At 33.5% G+C, this 24,737-nt stretch overlaps 3 protein-coding genes across 5 annotated transcripts in view; 1 reads left to right on the top strand and 2 right to left on the bottom strand.

The window, feature by feature from the left end:
• The window catches only part of LOC148601954 (neprilysin-1-like), a 44,099-nt gene extending 37,801 nt beyond the window's left edge, over positions 1-6,298 (top strand). For all 3 annotated transcript variants that reach the window (XM_088554988.1, XM_088554987.1, XM_088554989.1), the window contains 10 exons: positions 829-906; positions 1,697-1,800; positions 2,275-2,333; positions 2,814-2,865; positions 3,364-3,431; positions 3,859-3,989; positions 4,362-4,427; positions 4,772-4,876; positions 5,264-5,340; positions 5,969-6,298. In XM_088554988.1, the coding sequence (XP_088411114.1) occupies positions 829-906; positions 1,697-1,800; positions 2,275-2,333; positions 2,814-2,865; positions 3,364-3,431; positions 3,859-3,989; positions 4,362-4,427; positions 4,772-4,876; positions 5,264-5,340; positions 5,969-6,071 (843 nt within the window). In that variant the 3' untranslated portion in view covers positions 6,072-6,298. The remainder of the gene's footprint in view (positions 1-828; positions 907-1,696; positions 1,801-2,274; positions 2,334-2,813; positions 2,866-3,363; positions 3,432-3,858; positions 3,990-4,361; positions 4,428-4,771; positions 4,877-5,263; positions 5,341-5,968) is intronic.
• Positions 6,299-9,602: 3,304 nt separating this feature from the next.
• On the bottom strand, positions 9,603-10,541 carry LOC148601953 (uncharacterized). The gene has a single exon (XM_088554448.1). The coding sequence runs from the start codon at positions 10,539-10,541 to the stop codon at positions 9,603-9,605; it is 939 nt and encodes a 312-aa protein (XP_088410574.1).
• A 5,471-nt stretch (positions 10,542-16,012) lies between these two features.
• LOC148601952 (uncharacterized) lies at positions 16,013-21,864 on the bottom strand. Its single transcript, XM_088555185.1, has 2 exons — positions 21,809-21,864; positions 16,013-17,435 (listed from the first exon to the last, which is right to left on the bottom strand). The coding sequence occupies exon 2, from the start codon at positions 17,387-17,389 to the stop codon at positions 16,142-16,144; it is 1,248 nt and encodes a 415-aa protein (XP_088411311.1). The 5' UTR covers positions 17,390-17,435; positions 21,809-21,864; the 3' UTR covers positions 16,013-16,141.
• Positions 21,865-24,737: the final 2,873 nt, after the last annotated feature.

The raw sequence follows: 24,737 nt of genomic DNA, 5'->3' as shown, positions 1-24,737 counted from the left end.
AAATTTCAACAAAGTGCAACTTCCAAATGACAAACGAAGACTGGTTATGTGATCAGTAACTGTTTCTGAACAAGAAATAAAACTGAATTTGTTGGGTTTTTGACATGCATGAACACCTTTCAGAATGGTTTTCGTCTGATTTTCGGAAACACTGCTACTTAAAAGAACAATTATCTATCGTAGTTATTTTGCGAAAATGGGAGCTCATGAATAAACTGTGTACCCTATGTATAAAATTATTGTAACTATAATTTCTAAATGAAGAAAAACCGATTTCCCCATTGTTTTCATACGATTTCTTAATTTTTCATTCCTCATCCCCCCATTCCCAACCACCACCTCTCATCCCCGTTCACCATATAACAGAACATTGTACATTACTCGTTGAAGACCGTATTACTAGATTTCTTTTTGACAGATTGGACAGACTTGAACAATTGTCAAGTCTATTCAACATTGTGAATGTCCAGAATCAGTTGATGTTATAATGTTGAATGCATCATTGATACAATACCATAAAATGATCACTGCTCTGTATACCTAAGAAATATTTTTTGTACTTTTGTACTGGAATGTTCCAAGCCCTTCATTAGCCACACCCAATACGGTCAGTTTACCCGTGTTATACATGTAAGCTTGTATCATATATGTTGTAATCTTGTGAAGTGTTACAAATACCTTCATAAAACATCTAAAATTAAAAGGTAATGTATATCCAAGAAAGATGTAACAAGTAATGAGAAATATTGTTGAATCTTGAAATAAATAGTACATTTTAATGATAAAGGTTTCAAGTGATTCTAAACAATAACATTTATGTATTTGTAGGCAGACTATATAACTCCACGTATAGGGTACCCTAATGAAGTAGATCTTGAAGCAAAGGTCAACAAGAAATATGAAAGGGTAGGTAATTTGAAGACTGCTAATTTTAATCCAATTTGAGATATTTTATAATGTAGTACACTTGTTTCTAAACTGTACTATGGATCAGTAAGTCTTTGGGAATAGTACATGAATTGCTCCGTATGACGTAAATATAATAAACACTTTTTAGCCACTGGCCAATTTACTAAGTTATGTAGTGGTATGTTATGAATATTTAAAAAAAAATCATATGAAGAACTTCTTATGCATTTAGGCAACACAATTAATTGTTGTAGAGGGGTACTAAAAATTAACAAAACAACAAAATATAACAAAAACAAAACTACAAAATAAATAAAATAAAATAAACATCGATAGACTTGGGAGGTTATGAAACAAACAAATGTATCTTTGAATATACGTTTTTTTATGTTGCCAATTACCCTAGGACCCAAAAAGCCGAATTCAAAAGCCGCCGTTTTTTTTCTGTGAATTTTATGTTCATTACGTGATAGCAATTTTATTTTGCTAAAGAAAAATTTGGAAACCCGTAAAACACCAAGGCTTCATTCATTGAATTAAACAAAGGGCTAAACTATTTAAGCTCCTTTGGTGTGCTCTTGTAGAACTCGTCAGTGCTGGATTTGGCTTCCTATTTGAGTTCTTCTTGTAATAATTATTTTTCAACGTGAAACTTCTTACTTATTGGTTTAATGCTGCTGATGAGAAGTTGCGTTGCCCCTTGAACCAATCGCAGGGGATACCGAAATTTGCATTATTCATATGATATCTCTGTATCTTTTTTTATATTTTATCATGTCATTACCAGATAACCATCAACTCTGGAGATCTATATCAAAACACACTGAGTTTGTGGAAGTCTGGTGCCACAGAAAATATAGAAGATTTGAGAAAACCAGTCGATAAAAACAAGTATGTAATTGTTTAATACAATTAAGATCAATATAAATAAATTGAATCGAGGTACGCGTACATAATTTGACAAAATCGTACCTGAATCTAATCCTTTTGAATTGTTTGTCCCTATAATTTAGTATTGATGCCTATCCATAATGAGTATATGTAAAAGCTATTACCTTGAAAATGATCTGTACATACAACTTTCCCGTGCCATTAACATGCTCATGGTTCCTTTGTCCTTATCTGTTTCGTGAGCTTCGTTTTGTGAGTTTCGTTTTCGTGTTTACTTTTATTAACTTGTTTTAAAAACCATTTTAAAGTTGTATTCCATGCTGACCTCTAGACAGAACGGTTACGCAATAGATAACTAAATAAATGAATAAGTTTTATTTAGGGTCGGTATATATATATGTGTGAATTTTGTGGCTTAATCTACATTTCCCCAACTTTACTATAGCAATATGTATTAACATGAGTTTGTTTTAGGTGGGAAACGGCACCGGCAACAGTTAATGCCTTTTATGATCCACAGAAAAACCAAATCAGTAAGTCTTTGTTACAATTCTTCCTATTTAGTTTAAATGCTGCTGATGTGATGTTTCTCCTTGAAACAGTAATTCAGAATAACAGAATTTGCAATATTAATATGAGTTGTATTTTTGTATTTCCCTAATATCAGTTAGAAACAAAATATATTTTGATTCATGCTGTCGAAACGCATATGACCAAAACAGTGGCAGATCCAGTGGAGATGCAGGGGTTTGGCACCCCCTTTTTTTATAGAAAATTTATCATTTGCATGTTTCAAATTGACAAACAATGACAAATAAAGTGAGGAACCCGGCTTTGCTTCGCCCCTCCTTTTCAAATTGTCTGGATCCGCTACAGCACAGCACATTATCAGGCTTGTACTTCTTTACTTGTACTTGTGTTTTTATTTTACATAATTCTCGACTTATACAAATGTAATGTCTAATAATTTCAAATATTTACCTTATCAACTGTACGTATAATTTTTATTTTAGTGTTTCCAGCAGGTATTCTACAGCCTCCATTTTATAATAAAAATTATCCTGAGTAAGTATCACGATAGAAAATAATTATATAGAACACACACTAATTAACTTTGATCAAAAATATTACTGACAGTGTACTTTTTTTCGTAAGTTGTACTCAATGTTTAATTTGTTTGTGTTTTCTTGTTACATGTTTTCCTATGAACATTCGTCCAGATCTTCACTTCACTATTTATTTATGGGCGAAATTTTACTTGCCTACATGGATGGTTTACCTAGGACCAAGTGCTATTTCATTTACTCTTAAGACTCACATTAAAACAAGAACGATAAATAATATGTTCGATATAATATACGAATGAAACATTATGCACTTCTGTTAAAGTCTTATGGTAATTAGTAATAATATAGATTTACGTTGCAATAGTTGTTATTATTTAGAAATCAGAATGCCTTTTTAAAACAACCAGTCGTCGATTGATGTAGGGGTATTCTTCATCTTGACATTGATATATTAATGGCAGCTCTTTGATATTTGTCTATGTTTTGTTTGTTAAAGCTACCTCAACTATGGTGGTATAGGGTATGTGATTGGTCACGAGATAACTCATGGATTCGATGACTCAGGTAACGAATTAGTAACTGTAATATATATCAGTTTCCATTTAGAATTCATTGCTACATACGACATGAAGAAAGGATACTGTTGTATATATTTCTTTCATCATAAGTGAATGATAAACATTTACTTTATATACAGTTGTTGCAATATCTAGGTAATATTCATTTGGATATTAAATCGCTCTTTCGGATTTTTTCCTATAATATTTTGCTACTTTGTTTTTTACATTACTGGCAATAAAGTAAAGAAATAAATTTATTAAGTGTATTTTCTGCAATGTATTCATGAAATTGTTCCTCTGAATAGAAAATGTTTAGTTTTTTTTGTATCTTAAAGGCAGCCGTGATCATCTCTACTTGTTGCTGGAAGCTTGGTCAGGGCCAATGTGCAACTTTGTTTATTCATGTTAAAGTTTAATACTTTTATTGATAGGAAGAATGTACGACAAAGACGGCAAGTTGAACCAGTGGTGGACACCCACCGCCATTGATAAATTCAGGGGTAAAGCTGAATGTATACAGAGCCAGTATGGAAACTATACTGTCAAGGAGGCAAACATGAATGTAGGTAAAACAAACATTGATGACATGGATGCAAATGAAGGACTCAAGTCGAATGCAGAGTCTTGTTTCTTTCTATTACCCACACAAACCTCATTCTAGATCAAATATTGACGAAAAAGTATGTGTGTGTGTGTGTGTGTGCTTTTTTTTTCTTTGTGTTGTCACTCCTCCGTCAAATCACTTCCTGCAATTAGAAATAATTTATTTTTAATAACGTAAATGTCATTGGCAATATTTTGCTGAAATCATGACTGCAAATTAAAATGTGAACAGTATAAAAAAACAAGCAAGAGTCCTACACAGGATCAAACAAACGGAGAAATTACTTTGTCAAAACATAAATGCAACACAATCTCTGCGCTTTATTTGTAGTTGAATGGTAAATTGACTCTTGGTGAAAACATAGCTGATAATGGAGGAATTAGAGAGAGCTACGTTGTAAGTCAGATATAACGAAACACCTGTTACAATCAGCTTAATGATACATTTTAATGAAACGTATTTTGAGATTCATCTACATTTTTGTGTCCAAAAATGTGGCATCATCAGTCATTCACAAAGTCAAATATACATAGGAAACAAATTATTCGAGGACTGGTAATGATATTTGACGTTTCAGTACATATATTTTTTTTACAATTTATTTTTATAATTACTATGATTTCGTGAAATCAGTTTATAATGTAGTTTTTAACTGATATTGTATAAAGTTTTTACTCAAAGAAAGGATAGATTTAAAGAATAAGTGTATGGCATTTAATAGTAACCTTTAAACATTTCAGGCCTATAGGAAATTGGTTAAGCAAAAACACAAAGGTGTAGAGGAAAAGAAGTTACCCGGACTTCAAATGAACCCAGATCAATTATTCTTTCTAAATGCTGCTCAGGTAAATTATGATATTTCATTTTGTAAACACTAATAATATGTATTGAACCAAACCAATGATATTTTTTTGCAGAAGTCAGCGAGTCTACTAACAATCACATCAACGAAATGAACGGAGGAAAGACCCTAACGTGAATGACACAGCTGTTTAATATTATGTATGATAAAGGAGAGTGATACGAAGTTGAACTGGTCACTTACATACAAGCTTTCAAATTGTCCCGATTGTTTACGGTTTTGAATATCAGATTAATGTTCCCAATGCCTTACAAGATTAAAACTGACCTACGACACTTTCACAAGAATAAATAACCGTAAAAGACTAGTTTTACGATGACAGAATAATGGACTAAATGGCATTATTTAACTATTTTTAATGATCTTGTAGGTATGGTGTGGTATAATCCGACCAAAAGAGGCTGTCAGGAGAGTTCTAATAGATTCACACAGTGATGCTAGGTCTAGGTATGTTTATCGATATTATAAAAGAATACATTTTTGTTTTGTTGAGTTTTCAACACTTTGGGCTACATGTAACCTATATGAAATTGTATTTTTAAAGTTGGTCTATCAGTTAAAAACCTATTTGATGATTCTAATACACTGCAAACAAGTTCTGGCTATGAAAATTTTGCCCAGCCGAATTAAATGACATCCGGAATATTAACACGAAAATAAAAAAATATATTGTACATATCGAAACATTTAGCTTGTTGGACATGTGTTACAATGAGAGGTATTTTAAACCTTGGCAAATTTTTCACAGCGTATAACCACACTAGTATTACGAAACAATGAAAGTAAAATTAAAACGACCAAGATTAGATCGAAGAACAGGATAGTCATAGACTAAACAAAAACATAAATATGTCACGAATAACACACAATAGCTAAAACAAACACAAACGAATTAGCAAATCCACTCACACCAGATAGAAAGCACCAGATGCATCGGTAGGGAAAATGTCCTTTGCTTTTCAAGAAACGGAATCAATCATAAGACCGATTAAAGGTGTTGATAATAAAGTTTTCTTGAATTGAAAACTGAAAATAGTCCATGTACCATACAGTCATTTGTTTAATTATTTTACAGAGTCGTTGGACCTCTACAGAACTTTGACCTGTTTTCAAAAACCTTTAACTGCCAACCAGGAACATACATGAATCCCTCTAACAAATGTGTTGTATGGGGTTAGATGGATGTGAAAATTATAAAGGTTTGAATTCCAGAAATATTGAAGGACTAGCATTTAAGAAATATAAACTACATTGTTCATTTTGTTAATATCATTGTTTCTGACAGGAGCCCATTCATTGTGATATATAGAGAAATCCAGTTACTAGATCTTATCATGAACTATTGTTTTTGTATGATTGAAATACGGTATATGTGTAGATTTTAATAAAACAATGTATAACCTAACTCTTGTTTATTAAGTCCTTTGATACCTGTCAATAGATACAATAAAAAAAATCATCGAGCATAACAACCATATAAGATTTACGTTTTGGGAAAAAAGTTAAATATATCTTACTACAATACGACACTTTGTCCGAAGATAATACACACACAAACAAAAATAAGGGTAAGATTCGGTTTTCTTGCATTTTGTTTTCAACATGCGGTTGCCATTTTGAAAATTAGTTGGTGAAAAATGTACTATATTATCTTAATTTGACGATCAATAAATAAGTAATAAAATAAAAGTACAATCAAGAAAATCTTCATATTTGTCCTACCTAGAGTTGGGCAAAATTACATGTTGTCGAACAAAAACAAGTAATAAATTATCATTGCTTTGCAAAATTATAGTCAAAATACTTGCTGTACGAAATTTAGAAGCATTACGTTAATTTGTAGCATTACTTTAATAATAGATAGCTGTGAAATGCTTAACATATTTTTTTCAGATGCTTGATATAAATGATTCTGAAAACGTCATTCGATAGTTTTGTTTTGAGTACTTCTTGTTTACAATTTGTTTTTGGATTAAGATCTTGATATGTGTTGATTCTAATGCTGCTGACGAGAGGTTACTCCTTGAAACACGTGTACATCATATCGCTGCTGACGAGAGGTTACTCCTTGAAACACGTGTACATCATATCGCTGCTGACGAGAGGTTACTCCTTGAAACTCGTGTACATCATATCGCTGCTAACGAGAGTTTACTCCTTGAAACACGTGTACATCATATCGAAATTTGCAAGTAATTTATTTTATATATTTTAAAGTATTGCAAAACGTATGAACAACACCAAACTTACAATGACCTACATTGTTGTTGAAAATATTGTTGGTTTGGGGAATATTGTTTAGTAAATTGCTCAAATTTTCACACAATAAGCATAGTTTTGAAAGAGATAAGCAGACAAAAGCAAGAACATCGAAGTGCTAATGAAAAGGGGAGAACATCAAGGTCAAAGAAAAGGAAACACAACAGGTTAAAATGTCCCCAAAGACGAGAAGTATGAACCCAACAAATTAAAACAAAAACCAAAAATCCGGGGGATGTTGCAAAAAAAAAGATGAGCTGTTCCTGCTCTTAGCGAGACCCCAGCTGGTGATTGTCATGTCCGGAAGAGAATGACGAAAATCTATTTCAAAAGTCGTCATCACAATTTCACAATTTGTATGAATGATACGAAGTTGCTTTCATACGAGTCACGTTTTCGTCGGCTAGTTTTCACGTCTCTCTGGTTTCATCTCTGATTCTGACCTTACCAACTATTGACAGGTTCCGCTGGTGGAACAGTACTTACTGTTCCTGTTCAAAGCAGTTGTTGTCACTCCCTGTGTGTTGTAGTAGTTTATATAAAAAATGCTTTAGTTTCGTGTTTGCTCTCTTGTGTTATTGTATTTATTTTGTTGTCTTCGACATGTATGTGGGTAGTCTTTGTTTTCTGTTACGTTTTTTTTGCCGTCTTTAGATTTTGATGCTGCTTATTACCTCTGAATTCCTGAATCCATTCGTATTGATGCTTTAGTATATCTTTTTGGTGCATAAAATCTTAAAGCATCAAGATTAACACCTCCTATATGTGTCATACCTAATAATAGTTGTGTAGAGTCATTGATAGTTGATCATCTTGCTTCAGTTTAATTGTCTCAGTGTTGGGAATTTTTGTATACATGTTGGTACATATATAACTGGACCAATTTTGAAATCTTATGATTACTAATCTTCAAACTCACTGAAATATAACCCTACATAATAATATCAAACGCCAAATAAGAAATTTAAAAAAAAAAAAATACATTATAGTTGGCACTTGAAATTTATACGACGCATAACTCCCAAGTCCTACATTGGGGCAAGGTGGTGCCAACATATATATTTCATATATTCGAAGTTGTAGCGGGCATAATTCTTTTAACTGAATTAAAAGGGTGATATTATTTGTCTTTTTTAAAAACAAATGGTAAATTGGATACACGAATTTTTTCTCCATTTCCAGATGATTTTTCGTAAACGATTGCCATGTTAATCTATCTCCTACATTAGTGTTCTAGGTAGAGGAGCAGGGACTTCCAAATTTAAAGTCTTTGGGACTCGGCTGCAGTTCGAATCCCTTACCTCCCGAACTCGAGGCGGAACGAGACGTCATATTCAACGACCAATTGCTCTACTACTTCTTGCAAAATCGACCACTGAAATACTCCTTTAATAGTATCCTTGTATCTTTTCTTGTTGCGCGTTGTTGCCCTTTATTACAAATGTTTGTTTTACTTGCCTATTTCCATTCCTTTTCTCGTAATCAAGGATTTTAATCATCGCCTAACGGAGTGTTTTATTTGATGGAGTATAAAAACTTTACTGAAGTTTCCCGAGACATTATTTCAAAGTGGTATGTATAAAACAGACAAAAAAACTTCAGAACAAATGCACTAACACTCAAAGCATCGAATATATAAATCCAACACACTATTTAAAAAATATGTTTTATGTTCTACTCATTAGGTTCTGTTTGCTCACCTCTTTCTTTTATCCTATTTGCTACTTCACCTGGTACAAATATGATTTTCCAAATGCACCAGCCACCAAAAGCTGGTCCTTAACTTTATCGTAGTAAATCCCCGCGGGTTCACCCAAATCATCACCTCCTTTTAGAATAGCTTTTCTTTGCTTCTCGTCGGAAGAAATTACTATAATATTCGATGAGCATTCATTGGACACATAAACATTACCTTTCTTATCAGTTGAAATTCTGACAGGAACTTTGAGTTCATTTATATATTTTAGCTCCCACAGTTGATGTCCGTCGTATGAAAAACAAATCACACTATCTTCATCCCGATCAGTAACATACAACCTCATCTTCATTCACATTAATATAAGACTTTGACAATTTAGGTTTTGAAATAAGACATGCAGCATCCATTTTGTTCACATCAACTCTATAAATTCCAAGATATTTAACACAACAGTAAATATATGGATCGTAGAACGAAATGCCATGTGTAAACGATGGGAATTCAATAACATGTTCTTCTTTTTTTGTATCTAGATTGAAACAAAAAAAAATCACCTGTTGAAACAGCTACCATATTTGTATTAATCTTGGTAATATCGAAAACACCACTGACTAGAAGTGTGATGCATTTTGTGCCCTTACAAATTCGGACAAGATTGAACTTAGCATGGTCGGTAAATAATATATCTTCGTTATTTAAAATACAGCATCCCCTAAGCGCGCACACCTATCGGATTAACGTTATATTCATTCTAGCGTTCTAGTTTGATTTCATCAATGTTCCTCTTTCGTGATGGCAAAATCAATTGGGCTTTTTTATTTTCTCTCAAAGACAGTTTTAAATTTGTCTGCTCCGATTTAAATTGAACGTGTCCAAACTTTTTGACTGTGTGCATCATTTCTTTTAAATCCCTGCTCGGGTCGAAAACAGGACGTACGATCGCGAGCTTGGAATGGAAGATATTACTAATTGCTTGCCCTGCTTCCGCCACTTTTGATTGTATCTTCCTTGCATATAAGAATTGTTGTATATCAGAAGCATGGATACGAATGTCATTCAAAGCAGTTTTTTCTATTGTAAGTTCATTTCCCTTGTCATTTAGATCATCGATCGTACCTTGACTCTCTTTGAGTGCTTCATTTTCGAGACGATCTGTCTCATCTCTTGCACTTGCCTCAAGCTTATCTAGATGGGAATTTATTTTGATGCGAAATTCGTCGATTTTTGACAGACACTCTGTCTTTTCTCTTTTAAGCACTATCTTATTTTCTTCTCTATCATTTATCATGATTTTGATATTATTTATGAAGTCTTCTAGATTTTCATGGACACTTTCTAGAATTGCTGAAGATTTTGCTCTATCTAATACTTTATTAAGCGATATGACATCCCCACATTTTGCATGTTCCTCAATGCATTTGTTGCAAATCGGTTTATAATGTTTTTGACAAAACAGAATGAATTTGGCATTATGTTCTTGGCAGCTTTGCTGACTATCTGAAGTGATACATGATATCTTAAGATGGTTCTCTATTGGAATTGTATCGTGTTGCCTCGTTGCTTTCATTAGACTGTGACGTTTTGCACAGCTTGAACAAAACGATTCATCACATTCCTGGCACCATGAAATTGAAGGGGAACTTATTTCCTGCTGGTTACAAATATTACAAACTATAAGATTTGTTTCCATGTCTAAACTGTTCCTATCTTGATCTATTATTATCATCAGCAATCTAGGTAACAAGGAAAGACAGGTGATATACGCATTGAAAATTTAAATGAAATCAAAGATTACCAAGATAAAACTACAAAGGTGGATCTAGAGGTTTCAATAGGGGGCTTTGTGTATGCAAGGGAAACCGAAAATAAAGGAATGGGCTAGTCCCTACTCATTTTTTTTTCTGTTGGAGCCTTGTTAAGCTCTATCTTCAAACGAACATAGAAACAGGTCGGCCAAGAGTGGCCAAACTTTTTCTCCCTATAGGTGTTCATCTGGACTGTTAGAACACATGACCTACAATTTCGACTAAAATACTCGACTAGAAAGGCCAAAGTATTAAAACAACATAAGATTCAGAGTACTTCTGTTATGAATCAGTGCGTTTTTCCTCAAAATAAGACTTTTTCGTTACTCAATACTAGATATGCATTTTTTCAAGTCCTCTGTTCAGGAACATTGGTGGATAAAAAATGACATTAGCTTCCAATGTGAAATATAGTGAACAAGGTAGAAAAGTTAAGGTTTTGTAAACTATTGCAAAAGAAAAATAATACCAGAAGGGAGGCAATCGTGAGGGTCTTTGTTTTGGGACATGACATCTGATTCACGCCACTTATAGATTTGGCTTTACCACAATAACTCTTGATCTTATGTTTATTATTTTAAAGCACCGACACTCAATAAAGTACACTGGGCTGGACTCTTATTTTATTCCAGTTCCTGAATTTGTGTTGCATTTAAGAGGGTGTGCATGGAAAATTCAAACAATGGGAGGCACATGACAAATTTTGTTTTATTTATTTATTTATTTATTTATTTTTTCATCTATTCCATATTACAAAGTTGAATGTAGATTTTTGGATTAACTGCAACAACTAAAGAAAAAATGAATTACATAGAAATCATTGAATTTAATTGAAAAAGGAGATACTCAAGATTATTTAGTGCAAAAATTTGGTTGCTTTGCGAGGGAAGTTTAATATCTCCATTTTCGATTAAAACAATTGCTATACTATTTGATATATGAAATAAACATTACATAGCGAAAAATTCAGTAGAAAAAACATATGTTGTGCCACCAATATTATAGGATTTTACTGATTAGAACATTCGCCGCCTCTTAAATGCCTATAACGATTTATTTCGTTTTGTTTTGTTTTGTTTTGAGTTTCGTTCGTTATTTACTGGTACCCGAGTTGGTCGTATATTTCTGATTATTATTTAATAATGACGCCAGAGGTAAACAATTACAAATTTTAACACGTGCATGTTATAATAAGACCTTCAAAATTAGTGTTAGTCAGAGCTCTGAGTCTTAACCAACTAAGATAAAATTTACAATTTGTATGGCAAGCCATAGTGGACAAAAAAGAGCATTTTCTAATATTAAAAAATGATTTCTAATGTCACAAAACACCTTTTTAATATTAAAAAACTATTTTTGAATATTAGAAATTGATTTTCTAATATTAGAAAATGGATTTGTTGTATTCAATGATGATTTTTTAATATTAGAAAACCATTTTGTAATATTAAAAATTGTGACTGATTTTCTAATATTACAAATTTATTTTCTAATATTACAAATTTAGATATCTAGTTCAAGATCAAATTCCAACGGTTTCACATATACATGTATACAGTTGACATTGGCTTATATGAGATTTATTATCATAATTTGATCGTTATATTTTCCACAACTTCCACATTATTTACTATGTTTATTAACATCATGTTAATTGAAATGAATGATATCACCCTGGTGTGACTTGTTTTTGACGGTTTCCTGTACATGTTGTGACTCTTATCGGGGAGCTGCATTATTTTTACCAGACTATTACCGGATTATACTAATTCGCAATTTGACGGGTGCCGCTGACGGAGCAGGACATGCTTGCCCTTGCGGAGCATCCGATGTCACTCCCATTTTTGTAGGAGTTCATATCGACAGTGCTTTAGTTATATGAAATATATACGCTACATTGGAGTGCGTGTACATCATGTTTGTTTCCTTAATGTTCACGTTTCCATCTGTTATTTTTTTCTTTCTTCCTTTTTTTTTTCTTTTTTTTTTGTTGGTGTTAATCGCCCGAGAAGCAATATTTCAGCTACATGTATATCCAGGCGATGAACATGAGATGGATGGTAAAATAAACATGAAATGATGATGAAATGAAAAATAGGGTCGACAAATCTTTTTGCCACTGAAAATAGAGAAAGGGGGTAGGGTCAGAAAATTTAGCCTCCTGTGGCGGAGTTCAAAGGTTCCTACTTCTATCTAATACCACAGCAGGGTTTTTTAACTTGCGAGGAGCGTGGCATCTGTCCCAACACGTTGTACCACTATGGTTTGCGGTCAGGTTTTTCGTATTATGGCCTGACGGCTCCAGCATGTAGCATTACATGGGTACCCCATTCCACCACCTGGGACACACAACCCAGTTGCTCTGCGGGGAGAGCGCCCTCGGCCTAGTTTTGAGCACTATTTGGTCACCTTTAACGACAAGCTTAGCGCTGCTGTGGGCCTATTCTTTTGACACCCGGACCCGCACTGGGCATATTTGGTAAGAAGATAAGATATGAAAGATTTTGTTTTGACAACGTCATCAATTTCAAATTAGAGAGAGGGTAATTTTCCCTCAGTCCAAACAGGCGCGTAGCTGAGGCCAAATTGAAGTGTAGGCAAAATTACGACAAGCTGCAAGATAGGGTTTGAATTAACTTACCAAGGGCAAAACTGTAGTATTTTTTTCTTATTTGTAGTGAGCATTGGAATCAGTTATAAAAGTTCAGATGAATATCATCGAGACAAAAAATTCCCGCCTTTTTTATTATATATCACCGTACATTAAACCAGTCATTTTTTTTTCAGAGGAAATTCGGACTAGCTTTTGACATGTCAAGGTCTGAGTGAGAGTTTTTTCATGTGTCACCAACGATAAAAACAGGTCCAGTAGCCGCTTCACTCCGCCTCTCAGTCATGTAAAGGTGGTATTTACTTTATGTAATATGTTACTTCAAAAGTTTTCTATCAACATTTATCAAACATTACATAATATTGTTTATATGCATATTGAAGTTGTGATTATAATATGATGACGAAGTTAAATTTCATTTTCCTACATTTTAAGCATGTTGAACTTATGCAAAAGCCATTTTCGTAACTTTATCTTGTGGACAATACTTTATGTGTATTCAATACATTCGAATTTCATAGTATTATATAGCTATAGGGACGATGTGACGACATCCCATTAATGAAGATGCTTTGAAATTGAAATACTAATGGCTCAAAACCGTTCTGTTGGAGTTTACGTATTTCTGAAGTTAGAAAGGAATGGATTGTATGAACTTGACAGCGTGCGTTATATAGGAAGTCTGCATTTTCCCGTTGGTCGAGATATCACTCGTATCAGTGATACAGCCATGCCATTCTCCAAGTCAGGGTTTTTCGCTCTAATGTGGCCTCCATAACCCTGACTTGGGAAGATGTGATATAACGTAATCAGGGTGCCTGGTCAATATCATAACCAACCCAAGATTGTTAAAAGTATAGACTCGGGTTATTAGATTGGTACACTGTGTCATTCATGTCCCTTCTACAATAAAATAATTTTGAATTAAATTGAATAAGCTAATCTGTTTGCAATATCTTACCAATACATATATCCCAATTGCATAGCATGGAGAATTACTTCCCCTTAGTAATTAAAATGCTGGAATTTTTTTAAAACATATTTGTCCAGTATGGCTGACGCGTTTTTCAACAAACGGTTGATCCAAAAGAAGGAACATCGTTTAGCTAGATCCTTTAATCTCAATTTGCGCTGTACAGATGACGTATTATCGTTAAACAATCCTAATTCCGGAGATTTGATACATCGTATCTACCCCCAAAGAAATTGAGATAAAGGATACTACAGACACTGTGAAGTCAGCCTCATATCTTGGCCCACACTTAGAGATCGATTGTAAAAGAAAACTATTTACCAAACTATACGACAAATGCGATGACTTTTCATTCCGTATAGTCAACTTTCCTTTCATCTGTGGCAACATTCCTTCTGCACCTGTGTATAGAGCTTTCAAATCACAATTCATAAGTTCATTCGTATAGAGCTTGCCATGAGCACCATGAAAACTGATTTGTTCAACTTGTCATAGTTTTCCTTCCCTCTTTCGTCTACCCTGGACGACTTCGTGTTAGTAACTCGGTGGGTGTTTCTAGAAGAGTAGACTGGACGCTTATCCTACCGGTGCACCTGGTCCATGCTCCCAGTTTTTAGTGAAGTCCGTTTGTTTGTTTGTTGGGTTTAACGCCCGAGCAGCAATATTTCAGCTATATTAGTGAAGTCCGAGTTGCTTCTTTACTTTTGTTGCTTTGTATGTATTATTTTGGTTGTTTTGTGTTCTTCGTTGTGTGTCAGTTTTCCATATCTGGTCTTTGTCCCTGCGTTACATTCTTTTGATTACCGCGAGTTTCTTGGTTCCCTTGACAACTCATTCATATCCGAGAATTAATGGTATGGAAGCATTGATGTCAGTCTTCCATGTATTTGTGCCTTTTTTCTTTCTTTTTTGCTGCTTATTTATTGTTAATGTCTGCATATTTAGGTGCTTTCATGACATTGTGGAATTTGCGATGTTTTCGCGAACCTCTTACTACAAAATTGATCATTATACGAGAGATTGACTGTAAATTCGTGACAAAAAACACGTATCTTAAACTTTTTGACCACTGAAATAAATCATCAATAGTAGTTCTTTTCTTTCACTCTTTATTTCTAAGTTTATTTCACCATGTCTTCTTCCTTTTCCTTTCACTTAATCACTTGAAATGGTTTTAATAACACCCAAACATACAAATGTTGTTAAGGAATTCCATTAGAAAGGTAATAAAATTTGATCAGAAGGTTTTCCAAGGCAGCTTTATAGTAAAAAAAAGTCCAGGAAAACACATGTACAATGTCAGCAGACATAACACCAAATGGATAAATCAAACACACTAAATATTAAACAATTGTGTTTACTAAATATTCTCTTTGCTTTATATTTTTAGGACTAACAAACAATGTATTATATATAAAGTTCTTTTTGTTCACTCATTTTTCCCATTCCTTTCGTAACTTCACCTGGAATAAACAAGATTTTCCGCCTGCACTAGCCACCAAGATGCGGTCATGCGCTTTATCATAATAAATTCCAGAGGGTTCATCTAAACCCCGATCTGTGGTTGGAATAGCTTTGCTATGTTTCCCGTCTGGAGAAATTACCACGATATTCCTCATGCATTTCGAGGCATCGACCACATACACATTCCCATCCTTATCAGATGAAATTCCGTTAGGAATTCCAAGACTGAATTCCCACAGCTGTGAACCGTTGTTTGAATAACAAACCACACTATTTCTATCTCGATCAGTAATATACAGCCTATTTATATCCGCGTGAATATAAGATTTTGTAAACATGGATTTTGATACATTTATAAACCATTCACCATTTATAGAATCCGGTTTGTACACGTCAACTCTAAAAATTCCAAGATGTTTAACACAGCAGTAAACGTATTAATTGTTGAAAGAAATTCCGAAAGTTTGTGATGGAAGTTCAATAAAACGCTCTTCTTGTTTCGTGTCCAAATTGATCAAACTTATTCCAAGTTTCTTCGGGTTATAATCGCCAGAGGAAACGGCAACTCTTTTTATGTCAATCTTGGTAACATCAAAAGCACCATTTTCCACATGTATAATGCTTTTAGTGCCCTCAAAAAATCGGATAAGATTTGATTTGACATGGTCGGTGAATACTAAATCGTCCTTGCTTAAAACGCAACATCCTCTTATTCCAGTACAAAATGTATCAGGATGATGCACAATATATATATGCTTCATTGGCTCAACTTTTACGTCTTCGATCCTGTTCTTTGGTACGACCATTATCACTTGGGCTTTCTTGTTTTCCCTAAAAGTCAATTCAACATTGCTTTGTTCCCGTTTAAGTCTAATGCATGCCAACTCATCTAACTTTGACATCACATCGTTCTGACTAAAAACTGGACGTACGGTCTTGAGCTTTGTGTTGAAAATATTACTAATTTCTCGCCCTGCTTTCGACACTTTCGATTCGATTTTCTGTACAAAATAGAATTTTTGGATTTCAGAAGAATGGGCACAGATGTCGTTCAGTTCACATTGTTGGTGCTTAAGTTCATTCTCCAAGTTTTTCAGATCATCGATTGTACCCTGAATATCTTTGAGTGCTACACTTTCAAGGCGACCAGCTTCATCTCTTATATTTGCTTCAAGCGTATCTAGATGAGAATTTATTTTGTTGCGAAATTCTTTGAACTCTAACAGGCATAGTGTCCTTTCTCTTTGAAGAATCGTCTTGTTTTCTTCTCTGTTTTTTATCATCTTTTTGACATTATCTATGAAATCTTCCAGATTTTCACTGACACTTTCCAATGTATCTGAAGATTTCGCGCCAATTAATACCTTATTTATCGATATTACATCCCCACATTTTGCATGTTCCTCAATGCATTCGTTGCAAATCGGTTTATGATGTTTTTGACAAAACAAAACGAATTTGGCATTATGTTCTTGGCAGTTTTGCTGAATATCTGAAGTGAAACATGCTATCATTAGATGGTCCTCTATTGGAATGGTGGCGTGTTGCCTTGTTGCTTTCATAAGAGTGTGATTTTTTGCACAGCTTGAACAAAAAGATTCTTCGCATTCTTGGCACCAGGATATGGAAGGGGACTTTAAATCCATCTGGTCACAAATACGACAGACGCTGAGATTTGTTGCCATGACAAATTTTGACTCTTTCTTCTAGGCCTTCAGAAGTTTCATCAATCTAGATTAAAAACAAACAAAAGATGCAGGTGACAGACACAGTAAAAATGATAACTGAAACAAGTTGGCGGAGGCGGTTCCGATGGTCGACCCAAACCCCTCCTTTTTTTTCGAAAAATAAAATCGTGAATTTTGTGTACATTATTAGCAAAATGAGACAATAATAGCATGGACACCTGATCAAAATATATAGATCCATCTCTGGTTAACCTAGTTTAAATATCATGGTTTGAGGACCCAAGACAAAGCAAGATAAAACAACACATTACACCACGTAAACACACATATAAAACGAAAACAGCAAAAAAAAGCGACTATACCCAGACGGTCAAGTAAGCTTTCCCTGATTTTTTCTTTAAATTCGCCCAATATTTGTGTTTATCATCGTAAAACAAACTCGTAAACTTGTTCATGTCCAGGGCCAAGTTTCATTAAAAATCTAAATTCTTCAAATCTTCCGGAAAATCCTCAACTCAATTTTCAACCCATCTAATTGCCTGAAGAATAAATAGCTGCGCCACGAGCGCATGATACGCCCGTCGTCTGTGAAAAAAACATAATAAATGTTTTTGGAATAGCACAGGGTTGTACAGGATGTCATGCTAAGTATATCCTGACTCATTCCTTATTCCCGCTCAACAGGGAGTTTATATAAGAGACTGACAAAAATTGCTAACAACATATTTTATATGATAACAAATTGAAGCAATAATTCTAATAATGAAATAATTGATAAAAGAGAAAAACAAAAATTGTTACAACATATTTCAGTGTTCATGGTATACTGTTTCTCTTAAATAAATCCCCTATATTGGTTCTTTCAAAGGGCTATTCCACCAATAACTGCATGGGGTAGTCAGAAGACAGTTTTTGTGACTCAACCACCCATACATATTTTTTAGGATTAAAATCCCCTGAATTCCCCCATACGGCGCAAAATGTAAAGGAAAAAAACATTTTTTACAACAAAAGCACAACAGAATATTCAACTACTAAAAAATGAAATAATGAATCATCGCGAAAAAGTATACTGATCTTCAGATTAATATAACTAACAAGCGTGTAAAGATCATAAATAGTTTCTGAGATACGATGCGACATGTGAAAAAAAAACACCCCCATTACAAAGTCCCGTAAATCGGAAAGAAAGTTTTAGTCTAATTTTCACCACAAAATAGACAGTTACAGACCGTTTGACCATCAAAAGAAACAACTATGTTCAGTTTCTAGAAATTTGGATAAGTTGTTCTCAAGTGACGGTACGACATGTTTACGACGGACAGACGGACGGACACACAGACAGACGCCGGACATGTGTATAACCATAACACGTCCCGTCAGAATTGACGGGTGTGTAGAAACTCAAGGATTTGATGAAATTCTCAATTGCTATTTTTTTATGAAACCATGGCCTGATGGCCTTGCAATTGATTAATTGATAGATGGAATTTAAGCCGACGGTAAACTCGTAGATCATCAATAATTACACAAAGGGTCAAGAGATTGGTATACATTCCCTGGAAATTAAAGAAAATTGGTTATTGTCCGTGTTCATTGAAAATGCATAGGAATCGATATACCTATTGCAAAAAAAAAATATTTAGTAATGTAATTTTGCCAATTATTTCTCAATTTAGGAAAAAACAAACCTGACCAAATGGTAGAATCAAATTTTTTTCATTCTGTATTTTTTTATAACTTTGAAAACGATTTCTCTTATCTTTGTGACTTTTTGACCAATTCACATTTTGTATATCAAGAAACTAATTTAGTCAGATTTATTATCATAGGGGGAAATCTGCAGTCATCAGGGATTTCCGTGTAGTATTGTATCGTCCGTTAAGTGCCATTCCGTGTAAAAATCAGGCAATGGGTGGCACATAATTTTTCTCAGTTTGGTCTTTTTTGCCTCGAATATATCAAATACATCTAGTTAATAACAGACAGAAACTATTAAATTTATCCTGAAGCATCTGTGACGCAGAATATGTTTTTACTAGTTACGTAGGAAAAAAGTGCATACGGGAAAATTCTTTTTTTGCCTGATTCTTAGACAGAGATGTACTTAAACTAAGTATTTATTACTTTTATAGTTAAAGCCTAAAATAAAAGATTTTTTTTATGAACAGAGAAAATACAATGCGCAAGTTCTTGTATATACTTATTTAAAATTATACATTTGCCTTAATGTATATTTTAAAAGACTTGTAACTTAAGTTAGCTGCTATCATACATAGATCTTTACATGAATTGCGAATTCCTTTACCATTAGTGCTTTTTATGACTCATTAACTCTTATAAGAGACTACATGTAGATACAATGGATATCCTATGATATTGGTGGTGGCACAGAGAAAATTTAATTCCCTAACACAGCGTATTATACAAGTATTGGGGAAACGATAGGTGAATTAAACCCTATGTAGCATGATATATTCACGTAATATTTATGACTTTGATTCAAAAATCATATAATATAAAAATATGAGATATGGTTTGATTGCCAATGAAATAGTCATCCACCAAATACCAAGAAACGAACATATAACCACCACGGTCTTCAAAGACGGGCAAAACACATAATTAAGCAGTCAACGTAATATTTGCACAACTCAATCATGGGAAAAGAAATTAGATATGATAGGAGAGTTCTTCGTGATGTCATCACTTACCTGTGACTTGGTTTTGGTTGACAAAAAAAATCCATTGAGTGGCAAGGGGCATCAAGTTTAAATCATCATAACTTTTTCGTTTTTTTCAGATAATTGAAAAATTCTTTTGGTTCTCTAAACTGCCAATAAAACACGTTTTATCCATGGAATTTTTAAAGAAATATTCAGTAATTAGACTAAATGAGCATAAAATTTTAAGGACAATTTTGTAGGAAAATAGAGGTTTACATACAAGTATTGTTTCAAATTTATTCTTCAAGAAAAACAATTATAAATTCACATATAAAATATGAATTCTTTTATGTAAATGAAACATTTTACAGAATCAAAGTTGGATGTCAAATAACAAAGCTATAAAGTTTTAAAAATTGGGATTCTAATCATGAAATTGTTAATTGTTTATTTGCCAACCAATTTGACACTTAATAATATGCAAATTAGTGAATATGACATCACTAATGAGATTGGCGAACTCTCATATCGATTCTCCTTCAGTCTCGAGAGGATTACAAGATTTCTCCACTCGAGATAGCTAAATTTATATTAAAACCCACGAGCTTCATCGAGATCATTGGAGGAGAATCTGTTTTTTCCTAAGAAATCTGCAGAAAACTCGGAAATATATCGGGGTCGACTGGTATATTAGCGTCCTATATACAAGTCGACCCCGATATATAATCAGAGAGCTTCATATGGATAGTATAAGTGAAATATTTGCTGTTATTGCACACTATTTCGTATTTTTTTCTTTGTAACTAAAAAGTATATGCGAGTTCCCTCCGACTACAGACAAATCTATGTATCGAGTAGAAATTTTTGGCATAGTATCCCCTCGACTTGAGCAAGTTGCATTTATTTCATGTAAAATTATATAAAAAAAACTGGCCTGACTTTTGCGGTTTTCACTTTATCAATTCTGCAGAGAGGACGGAAATGAACTAAGTCTGGATAATATTTTGAGACGTTCCCTACTTACTAAAGGTAACCTCTATTCACATTGACATGTTAATCAATAGAAGGACAATAGCCACCTAACACAATAGGCGATTTAAACTTGTTAAATGAGTGGACCATATCAAGTGAATCTCAGGTGTTCGTTTATTTGCACTCTGGGGCACTCTGCAGAATTGAGAAAATTAACCCAGCAAAAGTCAGGCCTGTTTTTGATATAATTTTACATAAACTTGATCACCTTTTCACATCTAGGGCTATGTCTTAACAATTTTCTAGATAAATAGGTTTGGAAATGAGTGGTGAAATTGGCACCGTATTTGTCGAAAGATAAATATGAGCCTTAAGTATAAAATTGGACAATCAATCAAACCTATCTATGATATGCTAAAATTTTACCAAAAATTAATAGATTTATATAATTGAACACCGAACATGCGGTTTTGAGTTTGAATATTAAAAAAAATGTCTATAATAGCTAAATACCCATCAATACTAGGATAAAAAGAACCCTCAATAGAGGGATAATCAACTAATACAGGTATATTACTAAATTGAGGGCCTGCTGAAAATATACATAACCTTAATTACTTTACAACCCAACATCTTGATAGAAGACTGATTCAGAGTATATCATAATAACTTGGTAAATATTTATCCAACAAAATATTAGCAATGTAACATATATCAAGAGTTAAGTTAAAGTCGTTCAATTTGTGTGGGATTGGCCTAATTACTTCCATTTACTTACTATCGCCAGTACGTACGTCCAGCAGTGGTCCATCAAGGCAACCTGTTCACAGAAATAAAACTATGACGTCAACTATCCACGTGACTACGATGAGATGAAGAAACGAAAAGAAATCACATTAATTAACCATGAATCGAAAATGAAATTATAGTGTGATGAAGAGAAATGAAACGGGTAACCCAATAGAGAGAAATGGCATAGAAAACCGGGAGAGGGGATGTGTGTGCGTGACCGGTCTTTAATTTATACCCCTAAACGTAACGGGATGAACAAACGTTGATGAAGCAGGGGAAAGGTGTCCGATATCAACCATTTGATTTTCTGGAGCTATGATGGGCTATGTGGAAAAATATATTTTGACATATCGGTGGAGAGAAACAAATAGTCTGTTTTAACCAAAATTGCAAAAAAAACAAAAAAACAAAACAAAAAACAAAAAAACAAAAAAAAAACAAAAAAATTAAAACTGATTAATTAAATCATGTCTATTTGAAAGTTGCTATGCAGTAGTGAGATGACAAAAATAAAGATTGTTTTCAATAGATGGTAAAACTATTTTTTTGTTTTTGAAAAAAAAATACTACTTGTTTTAGCTCAAGGTGAAAAACGTTTGTTTCATTAAAAAAAATCAATAACCCATAATCATGTTTGATACTGAGACCAGTTTTGTATGGGTAGGGGTAATACTTTCTAAAATTTTATTTAAATTATTTCTTGAAAATCAGTTTTCCGTTTTTTTAGTCATACAGAAAATTAAATTATCTATCGAATTACACCAAATTTGAGACGTTTTAGTCGAGAAATTACTTAATTCTTGAATCGAATTTATGCGACTTTTTACGGAAAAAATCGATAATCCCATTTCAGTTTTGGCGCTTTTGATGAATTCTGCATGACTACGAAAATCGCCAAAAGTCACCAGAAGCACTCAAGAAGTACTAATTCTGATAATACGAAACAGAAAATACCAAATAAGCCGTTTTTAACTGAAGCATAAATACTCTAGGGGGTTTGACAAAAAAAGTGTCTATTCAAGCAATAGAGGTAGGAGTACATATTTTGCATTTTCCTCCAAAACCCTACATGTTACCGTAACTTTCGTGGTACCATTGTAAAGCAAAGACATTGGGCTTCATGTTGATACGTATGTCAATTTACTTCGTTTTGCAAAAAGTTGAAGTTCGAAGAATAAAAAAAAAACATTAAAATAATGGATTTTTGCCTCAACGAGGTATACAAAGCAGCAGAAAAAATACAACAATGCTTCAGTTTATTTTTTTGGCGACAAATTGATTGGTAAATGGAAGGTATAAGGGTAGCCGAAAATCATATTTTGGTTGATGAGAGGGTTGGGGTGCACGGGAGTTGTCTACGTCAACGTACTATACCCAAGGGACATTGGAATTGCCCATTACTCTCCCGAAACGTTGGTAATGCCTAGAGTCCGCAGGAGAGAACATTATAAATGTTGAAGGCAATATCATTTTTCAGGTATGGAGGAACGGAATTCCGACCTCTTACGTTGTAGGATTATTTCCGAGGATACCGGTAGTCAATTTATCGATGTAATGCACTCTACATATAGTGAAGAATTTGAAGTGGGCATTATCAAGTGATGGCCTCTTGGCATTTGAAGGTACTTGAATACATTACACGTGGCAATATTTTAACGAAATGCGAATCAATCTGATATATAATAGCTATATAATACCCGACTCGCATTGAAGGGCGCAGCATGTAACAATAATGAAGAGCGATCCCGACTTAAAGATTATAAAAAAGGGGATGTCAATACTCTGCTTGCAGTTATCTTAGTTGTTTACAACATAATACACTTGCTATTCAAATATTTCTGTGTATATGCATGTTTTTTTATTATCAAGCATGTTTAGCTGTACGTTTTATTATAAACTCCGCAAGCTAGACTTAGTTATCACGCAGAATGTTCCCAGTACTAGTTCTTACCGGGAACTCATATGAAACCACTGCACATAATTTGATGAAACAATCGACAGTTCTTTATCAGGTGTTACCATTATACACTTCCTATTTTTTCCATCAGAATGACATTTGGGGTTTTCAATAGGAGATTTCGCCAATCTTATTAGAGATGTCATATTCACTAATTTGCATATCACTAAGTGTCAAATTGGTTGGCTAAAAAACAACTAAATAAACAATTGGCAATCCCAATTTTCTAAACTTCTTAACTTTATTTCATATCAAATGTTGTTTCTGTAAACAGTTTCATTTATAATTATTTTATTTGAAAAACAAATTTGTATTGATAATTTTAAGTAAACCTTTATGTTCATATAAAATTATTACTACAGTATACACTGGTAGTCTAATTACTGAATATTTATTTTGAAATTCCATGGAAGAGTTTTATTTTCAGTTTAAAGGAATTTTTCAATTATCTTAAAAATGAGTAAGTTATGATGATTTAATGTTGATAGAAGTGTAGGCACCATGTGCAAGTGGCAAGGGTTCTGGGTTTGCTTAAGGTCCCAAGCTGGTCCAGGGGTCAAAGCCCCATCTGAAAACGGATTGAAACCAATCTAAAATGCCTTTAGATGGCTGATTTATCTTCATATAGTAAGGTATTTAGACTTAAAAGGATCATTTTAATCACCTGATTTTAGCCAAGTAAAAAAATTCATATGAAAACTTACATTAAAGCCAGGATACAGAAAATCATGAATATACATGAACGTTCTTGTTGAGGCTCTGTACCTTACCTAAATGTTATTTTGTGCTTGACATTCATTAAAAAACCATGGGTCACCTTGGACTGTTTATTTACTTTCTGACTATTTATTACTATTTCTCACAAGTTAACAAATATAAAATAAAAACAAATTTTGCCCCAAAATTGATTCCTGTAAACCTAAATATTATATGGTAGGTTACAGAACACATTTCAGGA

This window comes from Perna viridis, chromosome 12, assembly GCF_037379345.1.
Source record: "Perna viridis isolate PV_CMFRI_1.1 ecotype Kerala chromosome 12, ASM3737934v1, whole genome shotgun sequence".
NCBI classification, from domain to species: Eukaryota; Metazoa; Mollusca; class Bivalvia; order Mytilida; family Mytilidae; genus Perna; species Perna viridis.
Note: the sequence above shows the minus strand (reverse complement) of the source record. Positions and strands in the feature narration are given on the sequence as shown.

Coding starts and splice junctions, on each gene's coding strand:
- LOC148601953 (XM_088554448.1), bottom strand. CDS start 10,541: ATGGAAACAAATCTTATAGTTTGTAATATTTGTAACCAGCAGGAAATA.
- LOC148601952 (XM_088555185.1), bottom strand. CDS start 17,389: ATGGCAACAAATCTCAGCGTCTGTCGTATTTGTGACCAGATGGATTTA.